The sequence below is a fragment of the Lissotriton helveticus genome, chromosome 10, assembly GCF_964261635.1.
Source record: "Lissotriton helveticus chromosome 10, aLisHel1.1, whole genome shotgun sequence".
In the NCBI taxonomy this organism is placed as follows: Eukaryota; Metazoa; Chordata; class Amphibia; order Caudata; family Salamandridae; genus Lissotriton; species Lissotriton helveticus.
Genome location: NC_136071.1, coordinates 389,386,747 through 389,397,800, shown reverse-complemented (window position 1 = coordinate 389,397,800; position 11,054 = coordinate 389,386,747). Strand labels below are relative to the sequence as shown.

The following is an 11,054-nucleotide window of genomic DNA, read 5'->3' as shown; positions in this document are numbered from 1 at the left end:
TTGTATATTTCTGTCCTTGTTATACTTTTCTCTTTGTCTAGGTAATCTGAGATTCTACTTACAGGTTTCACTTTTGCACCTTTCCTTTGGTTGTCACCTTCAAGCTATATTGTAGACCATCGATTTGTTTATAACTCTATTTACTGACATTTGGTTGTATAACAAAAATTCACAACTTTCAGTCATCTGTTCGTACATATAGTTTGTCCAGTATCTCCAAACATAAGTACATAATTTCACTATTACCATTATATTGCTGTGCGTTATCCCTTTTTACTCTGAGGTACTCAAGCCAACAATCCCATACTTTTCTTATATTTCTTGGGGTATCGCTGGATTTATATAAACATTTCTCTGCTATGGTACAATAGTCCATGCCCCTTGACCAATTTACCATTGAGGGGGCACCCTTGATGTCCAATATCGTACAATGTCCTTTTGGGTAACCCAAGAGGAGGTCCAAATACTGGCGTTCAGAAGCCTGTTATGCCTTTTTCCTCCCACTCGTCCATCGGCCCCAATAACTTCAGTTTAGGCTCTGATACATCATCCTCCCTGCTTCCAGTTTCAATATGGTGCTTATGTTGCTCAGTAGTTTGTATTTTAGGACATTCCTGATAAGTGTGAAAGAACGTGCCCATAGCCTTTTGAATTGTAGACAATGAGGATCAAGATTGAGGTTCAGCTTATGTAATTGGGTAGTGCTGCAATTGACTCTGTGGAGGTACTTTAGTTGTATACGTCATAATCGCATGTAGATTAGTAGTGTTCTCATGCCATTTTGGCCTCTGTCCAGTCTTCTTCTTTGTGTGTGCCTACGTCCTTTTCCCACCATCCCTTCAGTGTCTTCATGGGATCACTTTTGTTGTTTACCAGTGAGCAAGAGAAGTGTGATGCCTTTTTGTATTGTTTTAGTATTGGGTGACCTGTGCTTTCAATGGGTTGTTTTGCGGGAGAGTCAGTGCTGGGGTTACTGATGCCTCTAGTGCATGCTGGAGTTGCAGATAGTCATGGAATTATGCGTTCTCATAAGTGTCTCGTAGGTTTGAAATGCGCATATAGTTTTCCCATCCCATAGACCTTCCAGTTTAGAAATGCCTTTGGTGTTCCAGGCCCAATACCATTGGTTTTAAGTGTTTGCATTCATGTCAAGATTTCTTTGCTCAACGTGATGTTCACGGTTTGTGCCATCAGTGCGTTGTCTATGAGCAACTCTTATTTGATTCTTTGCTCAGTGATTCTCTTTCATACTGTAATTATTTTGGGGAAGCTATTTCATCAGGCCCTCCATTTTTAAATTCACCGTGCTGCAGAGAATGTAGAATGGTATTGAAAAGAAACAGGGGAGCTCATGAGAGGTATCTGAAGAGCAGTACTTTCTTTTTATGAGTTACCTGATAGGAAGATTTGTTCTTCCAGATATAATTTCCTGACCATCAGTATGTTATAAAGACACTGCCTGAGGCAACTCTGAAGGGAGCCACGTGCCACTAAAGCACACTCCAGCGTATCCACAGTGCTTGCGTTCACATGCCCCATTAGTAGGGTGCTTTTGTTTGTAGAAATCCAAGTTATCAGCCCCTTTATTAGGTATGCAAATGTGCACTCATCACCTAAACACCCATAGAATACCAGGCCTGTTGTATGTTTTCCTATGGATCTGATTTTACCAAAAGTTGCTGTGAGTCTAACAGCCTGATTCATCAAGCTAAATTGCACTTGCAAAGGGCAAGATTCTCAGAATCTTGCCTTTTGCGAGTGCAATTTTTGCATTTGGGATTCATCATCCCAAATGCAAAATTCGCTATTAAAGAATTCGCACATTTGCGAAGAATTGCATTTAAGGAATCTCTATTTGAGATTCCTTAAATGAAATTCATGAATCATTTTAAAATTGCGAAATTGCAATTTTGGGCCGCTATTTACCGAGAGGTCAGACCTTGTGGTAAATAGCAAAAACTTAGAAAAATGCATTTAAATGCATTTTTCTAAGTTGCATGTTACACACACACATGTCCTTTGGACATGTGTGTGCGCAACACCAATGTAGATTACATTTCAGGGGTGCTACAGGGTGTCCTTTGGACACCCCTGCACCCTTGAAAACGCATCCTTATTTGCGATTAGCAAATTGCTAATCGCAAATAAGGAATAGCTCCCCATTCATTCCTATGGGCCTGTAGGCCCATAGGAATGCATGGGGAGTTATTCCTTATTTGCGATTAGCAATTTGCTAATCGCAAATAAGGAACATGTAGGAATCGCATTTTTTTTTGCAATTCCTACATGAATCCCGTTTTGCAAGTCCTTAATAGCGATTACTTATGATTCGCTATTAGGGGCTCGCAAAACGGGAGATTGATGAATCAGGCTGTGTGTCTATTGAAACATGTCCTAAGATCAAGAGTATCCTTCATGTGTTAATAGGTTGAGGACCAATTCCAAAGTATCTTCTTGGGAAACCCCCTATACCCAAGAATCCTGGGGTCACCAGAAGAACCAGTACAGGCATAAACAAAAATCGCACACAATTTAGAGCATTACGTTTTATGCAGCTCGTACACGCTTGCAATTGTGTGTGAGTGGACCAGACAAGTGTTATATCATATTATCAAACCACACTCAATCACCTGAGAGATACCAATGGATGGTCAATTGTTTAGTGTCTGCAACCTGCTGATGCTGCTTCAGCCTCCGTCAAAAGGTGCAACACGGCTTTATGGATGGATGACCCATATCTTTTGAATGCGTTAAAAATGGTTGACACAAAAGTAAATGGCAACATGCATGATTAGAAATCGAAGGTGCAAATAAATGGGATTGTGCAACAGAGTTATGCAGTCAGTTGTACTTGAATTACAAATTTGTCACCCACCGAATTTTGATGTTGAGTAATGAAGCAGTGAATGTTTGATTTTATCACTTGATTCACTTTTGTCATTTAACTGGCTGACTGAGGACTGACGCTAGTTGATACATGGCAGCCATATCAAGTTAAAGTTTATTTACTTCGATATTATGCTGACATGGCTAAACAAGTTTCTAAAAGCAGTGTTACATTATACAAGTAGACTAAATGCGTATCCCCCGTAGACAAAGAACATCACATAAAATATATTGATACAAATGAGCAAAGTATGGTAAGAGTAACAGTCTGCCTCCGTCAAGCCTTAAGTTTAACAACTCTTCTGCTTGTACTATTAGCTTATTGCTGAAATTATGAACACTATAAAATACATGACATTTCCCATGGTTTTTAATAATTATATACAATTAATTACATTTGTTATATGGTTAAACCCCCTTGTGATATCAAAAAAGTTAACCTCAGGGTGATAGATGTCATTGTGTAATAGCAGCAAGAAATGTTATAGGGTGCATATCGAAATGTTGTGGTAAAACTTGCAAGACTATTACATTATATGCTTCTGTGCCTAGGTTTATCTACAGCATTTCCAAAGGGTAATAACTTGATTCAGAAAACGAATAGTATTGTGAGTTGCAATGATGTTAGACCTGTCATCTTTTGGCGCTGTTTCTCCTGACTTTTTGCTTTCTGACCTCCAGTTTTTTATTTCGTTTTTGCTTGCTTTAGGACTCTTGAGCACCTTACCACTGCTGACCACTGCAAAAGTGCATGTGCTTTTATCTAAAATATGATGACAAATGGTTCATCCATGATCGGTATATTTGGTTTACTTATATGTCCCTAGTAAAGTGGTATACAATATAACCAGGGCCTGTAAACCAAATTCTACTAGTGGGCCTGCATCACAGGCCGTGCCACTCACAGAAAAAGCCTTTCAAACTTGACTCAGGTCTGCCATTGTAGGGCCTGTGGGTGTAGTTTACTGCCACCTCAACTTGCATTTCCAACGACTGGCCAAGCCTTAATCTTCCCTTTTATTACATATTAGTCACTCCTAAGGTAGGCCCTAGATAGCCCTAAGGGCAGGTTGCTGTGTAAGTAAAAGGTAGGACCTGTACCTTTTTATTTTACATGTTCTGGTAGTGACAACCGCCCAAGTTCGTTTTCACTTATGTGAGGCTTTCTCCTCTCGTAGTTTAAAATTGGGAATTCCTTAAATACCCCTTTTAAGTGTAATTCCTGATTGCAGAGGAGTAGCTGCTTTATGTTGTATACCATTGGATTAGTAATGACAAATCCTCTTGAGGGGTAAAGTTGGATCTGGTATTACTAATCTAGAAATGCCATTTTTAGAAAGTGATACATTCTGTGCTCTTAGCTTACTTGTGTGCCTCAAGCTTGTCTCTTAAACACGTCTGGGTGAGGTGGTAGCTACACTTAGTGCATTCCCTTTAGACAGCGACAAGTACTGGACACTCATTTGGATCTGCATACTGATGGGTCTTTATGGGCAAGAAAATGGGGAGGAGCTGACACATACACCTGAATATGTAGTGACCTGGCCTCACACAAAATACGGATTTATTCCCCCCCCCCCCCGCTTTTACCTTATCAGTTCTAGTTTGTCAGACTAAGGATAACCTAGAATCTTTAAGCCTGCCTAAACTTCATTTTATATTTTGTATTAATGTGGTCCTTATGTCCTCTAGTTGGTGAAGCAGTGCCGCATCACAGGTGTAGTAAACCCTTGCTCTAAGGCTAGAATCTTTGCAGCCAGTATGAATATTGCAGGTTTCATGCCACTCTCCCTTTGATATGTTATTGCTCTCCCCATGTCACAGCCTTCAAGACCTCCCAAAACATGCAGACAGAGGAGGCAGAGCCCTTTTTAAAAAAAAAAAAATATTGAAGTACTTTGGGATCAAATAGCCATAGCCTACATACAGAAAATAGACAAAAAGGAAGAAAAAAGTATATGAAAGTTGCGAATACAAGGACAGATCAAAATATAATTTTTAGACACCCAACATTTCTACACAATTATTCAAAAAATGATTTCCAAATTTTGTCAAACTTTCTTATCCCTCCAATTCGTTGTGCATATAAGGATTCAATCTTTCTAACTTTCTTCATTTTATACAACCATTCCAGGAACAAGGGAGCCTGTGTTGACTGCCAATTCTGTAGTATCAGGGATCTTGCTACAGCGGAAACTATATACAGCAGTTTAACCAAATGATCTACTAAACCAATATCAGGATCATAGCCGTACAACATTAATTAAGGACTATGAGAAATCCTAATATTATAATCGGTACGAAGAAAAACAAAAATTTCATTCCAAAATAACAAAATGTTCGAGCAATATACAATTATATGAGACCAATTGGCTGGAGCAAATTGCTGACATCTAAAACAGTTGGCAGAAGTATTAACGTACATTTTAGCAATGAGAGCAGGAGTGCGGTATAAAAGCCATTTGCACCAAAATAGCATTCTACGCCCGTTAGACCCTCTCAATACACAAAATTGTAATTTATTTAAGGTCTTCCAAGTATTAACGGATAAGCTGTGGTTCTCTTGTTCCTGCCATTTTGTTGTTGCTTTTAAGCTAAGGTCTTTCTCAATGCTCTGTGCAAGACAACGTTTCCATTCCCTCGGCTTTCTAGACCGTGAAGCCAGAAAAAGATCATTCCATAGCGGATTAGGGGTGCTGATGTATGTTAGATCCAGCAGTTCCAGCATTTTATAAATCATAATGTAAGAGCCAATTAGGAGAAAGTTTCCTTGAATTAAGCGTGACATCTCTGCCTGAGTTATCCATATGCCATCCCTACGAAAATCTGATAATGTATTAAACCCTGCGCGATGCCAATTAACTACGATTTCCGAGCTAATTTTTATCCCTGTATGAACAAAAACATACCTTAAGGGAGTTACAAGATTAAACTGCGGGAGAGAGTATCTTTTGAGCATAGCGTCCCTTCTTTTAAAAAACCAATTCATAGTCTTATATCTAACGAGTTTCGGAGATCTAGGCATTAGAAGCGGGGAGGGAGTTTGAGCTTCAAGAAAAATTAGATCCGAAAAAGAATTGATAAATAAATCTGAACCTTGTATTTCAGATTTAAATCTGTCTAAATATTGTGCCAAATAAGCGTTATAATAGTCTTTAATGTTTGGTAGCGCAAGACCACCTTGCTCTGTATCGGCATAAAGTGTCCCTATTGCTATGCAAGGAGTCTTCTTACCCCATATAAAACCCGAAAACAAAGATTCTACGTTTGAGAAAAAAGAACCTGGCAGAAAGCAAGGAATAGTTGAAAAAAAAAAAAATTAAAAGTGGGAGAACGGACATTTTAATCAAAGCAACACAGCCCAAAATAGATAATGGCAGCGAGTTCCATCTATTAAACATAATGCGAACCCTCTGAAGAAGCGGATCAAAATTAAGTATATATAGATCCGATACGAGCACGGAAAACAGGACTCCTAGATACCTATTAGGCCTTGGGTTAATACAGCTAACTAAATCTGGGTGTAACTCTGGATCTATACCCCCACAGACCAATATTTCGTTTTTTTTTTATTGATCCGGTAACCTCCTAAGGCTTCAAATTCTTCGAAAATCTGTAAAACGTGGGTCTGAGATTGCAGGTCAGGTTTGATTAATAGCATAATATCGTCCGCATATAATTTGATTTTGGCCATAGAAATAATCGGATCAACAATATTCACAGAATTCCGAATTGCAGTGGATAGTGGCTCAATAAAAAAAGCAAAAAGAGTAGGTGACAGGGGACAACCTTGTCTGGTACCTCGTTGCACTAAAACTGAACCCACCATAACGGAATTAATAATTATATTAGCTTTAGCACCAGTGTATACATTTTTAATTAAACTAATGATCTGTGAAGGGATTCTAAAGTGCGTTAAAATAGAAAAAAGAGTTTCCCAAACCACCAAATCAAAAGCTTTTTCTGCATCTAAAAACAGAATTAGCGCAGGAATACTCCTTATCTGAAAATAATCTAATGCCTCAATTAAAAAGTGTGTATTAGTGATTAATTGACGACCTGCAATGAAACCGTTTTGATCGGAGTGTATTAAATTAGCAGCAATGGTATTAAAACGAGTGGATAGTAATTTAGTAGTAATTTTATAATCGGAATTTAATAAAGTAATCGGTCTATATGAACTAGGATCTTTAGAGTCTTTCCCCTTCTTCAGAAAGCTCACTACCGTGCCTTCATGAAAAGAGTCTGGAACTCACCCGCCATTCAACATAGAATTTAATAATTGTAATAACAAATCAGAAAAAGAGTTAAAAATTTTTTTTAAAAATTCAGTAGTCAGCCCATCCGGGCCGCACGCCTTACAAAGCGGTAAATCCTTAATCACCAATTCCAGTTCCGCTTTAGTGAAGGGGTTCATCATTGTCTCCTGCTCAATTTTTGAAAGAAAAGAAATTGGATATCTACTAAGAAAATTAGAGAGCTTTTGATGATCTATGTCTTGGTGTTTACTATAGATCTGTTGATAATGTGAAAGCATTATGGAGCCAATTGCCGCGGGCTGTGATATCTCACTGTTTTGGGCGGGACATTTTAAGCAATGAATCACGTTTGGCTTCATTTAATTGGTTTTGATCATAGCTCGAAGAATCAACTTGTCGTTTCAAAGTTAAAATCTGAATTTTTTCTTGTAGTAAGTTTCTGGATTTCTTAATATTCAGCCACTCGGCTGCATCCTTACATATCACAATACCACGGATGAAAGCTTTCAGGGAATCCCAAATAATATGTAAGGGGGCGGTATCAAAGTTACGGACTATAAAATCTGAGATTTCTAGTTTAAGAAAAGTGACCCATTCATCATCTTGTAAATATAGTTTATTAAATACCCATCGCTTCGGGGTTCTAGAATCTTCTCCCAGGACAAACTCGGCTGCCAGCATTGCGTGGTCTGAAAAACCATTGTAAAGAATTCTCTGATTGGAAAATGTTAATTGCCGGGAGGCCAGAAAGAAATCAATACGCGAAGAAGATTTAAACCTGCCCGACCAACAGGTAAACTCTTTTTTTTGTGGATTCTGTAAACGCCATGGATCACATAGATCAAAAGTTAACATATTATTATTAATTGTTCTGCGTGATTTGGGTTTAAGCTGTCTTTTAGGGGGAGGCGCTAGGGGGCGCACAGCGGAATGGCTGCCTGACATGCAGCTCCGCCGGGCGATCACACACAATGTGATCCATAGACGCTGAAAACCCACCATCCCACGTAACGCGACTACCAACATGAATGGGAAGGTATGGAGCACAACCTGACCCGGACCGCTGCGGCGCCCACTCCCGCCGTGCAGAAATATACCGAGTAAATCGCGGAGGAACGGGACTGCCTGACAAAATGGCCGCCGGTAAACGACATCACCTGTGTTTACAGTGCGGAGTTAGCGGCGGACTGCCAGAATAGCCCAGAAATCTACGGCCGGGGGTGAGCGCATACTGCCCGGTTCAGCGTAGCTAGTCTGTGTTGCTGCTATCCTCGGAAACGCCGGCGGAGCTGAGCTTATCTCCGGCCGGGTGCCTGACAATATGGCGGTGCCGCTTGCAGAAATGGCGGGCTCTTCGACATGACGCCGGCGGGCTACTACTGAGCTTTCCGCGCTACCGGACCAGCGGATCACAGTGGAGAACTGAAGGGCGCCCTGACATGTGGCTTGTGAGTCTGGGGAAGGCACCACACCGACGTCCTGTTCCCGCCCGAACTTACGTCTTGGGAAGAGGATTCCCACTGTACTGAGAGCCAGCAGGAAGTTTATTGGGCTGGGGGCGATGCAGGGCCCCCCACGAATGCGGCCGCGGCTATCCGGACGACGTTGGGCTGCTCCTGAACTGCCGCTGACCGCATAACGTACACAACCCTCACATTCTGGCGTAAAATCAACTGGTGGTGACCATATCGGATGCGATTTTGACTCCATTTGAGGCTGCGAGCTCTCACTGCCGAGGAACCACGGCGACAACGGTCAGAGTGACGAGGGCATCTGGACCCGCGCTGAGGAAGGTACAGTCACCGGCCACCGTCATGGGGAAGCCGGATAAGCAGCAGCAGAAACTGTCCTTCGACAACAGGAGAGCGACGAAACCTGCAGACGATATGGCGGAGTCCGGGGGATCGTCAGAATCACCGCAAACCACTAACATGGAGAAGATACTGTTGGCCATTCAATCAAATTTGCAGGATATCAATGGCAAATTGGACAATTTGACGTGCAGGATGGATGGCATGGCGGCTCGACAAGAAAAGCATGGAGAACGGCTGGATGAGGCGGAAACTAGGATCTCGGCTGTTGAGGATGAGGCGCGAACGTCCACCACAAAATGCGCTGGAATGGAACGGATTCTGCAGGTGATAAGAGCGAAGGAGGAAGATTTGGAAGCGCGCTCAAGGCGCAACAACGTGCGAATCGCAGGCCTGCCGGAATCGACCAACACAGGTCGTATGGAACACTACGTAGAGGGTTTGTGCAAGGATATCTTTGGGACGGAGGCCCTGTCGCAGATCTTCATTGTTGAAAGAGCCCATCGGTCACTGGGCCCCAAACCGCCGCCCGGTGCTACACCCAGGCCGATTGTGGCGCGCATCCTCAATTATCGAGACAGGGACACGATCCTCCGGCTTGCAAGGGAGAAGGGCAGAATCACCCACCAAGGCAACACTTTGGAGTTTTACCCTGACCACACGGTTGCTGTTCAGCAAGCACGTAAAGAATACACGACAGTGAAGGCTAAGCTGAGAGAGTTGAACATTGTGTATTCTATGATATATCCTGCCCGCCTTCGAGTAGTGTGGAAGGAACAGGCGATTGTACTGGCGACACCCAAAGCGGCCCTTGACTTTGTTAAGACAGCACAGCGGGAGGCGAGGTCTGCATCCCAAAACGATCAGAATAGAGACTCGGATTGATACGGCGAGAGGAGTGCATCAAGACACGGCGACGAGTACTTCTAATCGGATGGCCGCTGTGAACTACTACTGAACTGAGAGATGCGGCCCGCTACGAATCCACTAGAGGTGAGGTGTGGGCGCTTCCATTTGCCACTGGGAATTGGTCGGGGGGGGGGGGCGGGGTTGTCGAGGCCTGGACTACACTCCTGCACTGAACAATACCTGATACCCATGGCTGGACCTTCTTGCCACGCTTTCCCCTCTGGATAAATGGGTCAGCGTAGGTGGTGGTGAACCTTTGAACGCTGGGAAGCATTTCACGTTGCAGGGCATGGACAAATGAAAATGCATAGCCTCTGCGAGTTGCTGATTACCGCACTATATGTGGCCAGACAATGGCGATGTGGGGGGGTGTTGTACTGTAGCGTTCCTAAGTCTCATCCCTTCCATGGGCGTCTGTTCGTTGCAAAGAACGGTTACATCTCCTTAATGACTGCTCCACTGCCTGCGTCTGAGTGTGGGATGTGGGTGGGTCGGAGGGCCAATGGTTTAATGGACGCATACATTGCGACTATTTCGATTCTTACTAGTATCGCCCGCACCTGTACACCGGGTGTAGAGATGTGCCACTGGCGGTCCTCCATGAGGGTAATACCCGACACAAGTTTTGCTATGAGCACCAAGTTGTTGTTTAAATGGTTGAAGGGAATGTGCTCTGAAGGGATATGGCTTCGGCAGGTTGGGGATGCTGGAGTGGGCGGGATGAGGGGTGGGGGGGTGTTTGACTGTTCAAGAAGACCGAGAGTATCACAAATGTACACATTGTTTGGATATACACTGAGGAGTGTGGTGAATGCAACCTACGACCAATTTGATGGATGGGGTCGGGCTCCGGGTATGTTCTTGGGGAGTGCAGGTATGAGTGGTATTGTATCATTTGAGGACCACAGGTTCTAGAAATACAGGCAGAAACGGTTTGAATGTTCTTACTTGGAATGTACGGGGTCTCTCACGCCCTCAGAAAATCAGACAGGTATTTGCCAGCCTCACTAGATGGAATATAGATATAGCATTCCTGCAAGAGTCACATCTAGCGCCGAACACTCACGCTACATTGGGATCGAGGTGGGCAGGTTCATCCTACAGGGCCTCATACTCATCTTACTCAAGGGGGGTGATAATATTGATCAAGAAAGGGATCGTCTTTGAGGAGAAGCACGTACTACAGGAC

The 11,054-nt window shown here is 42.8% G+C and overlaps 1 protein-coding gene across 1 annotated transcript in view; it reads left to right on the top strand.

Annotated features, from left to right (window-relative positions):
* AGAP3 (ArfGAP with GTPase domain, ankyrin repeat and PH domain 3) overlaps positions 1–11,054 on the top strand; it is a 2,202,224-nt gene that overhangs the window by 2,069,879 nt on the left and 121,291 nt on the right. Inside the window, exon 17 of the mRNA XM_078662817.1 lies at positions 5,032–5,055. Coding sequence (XP_078518943.1) covers positions 5,032–5,055 — 24 coding nt within the window. The remainder of the gene's footprint in view (positions 1–5,031; positions 5,056–11,054) is intronic.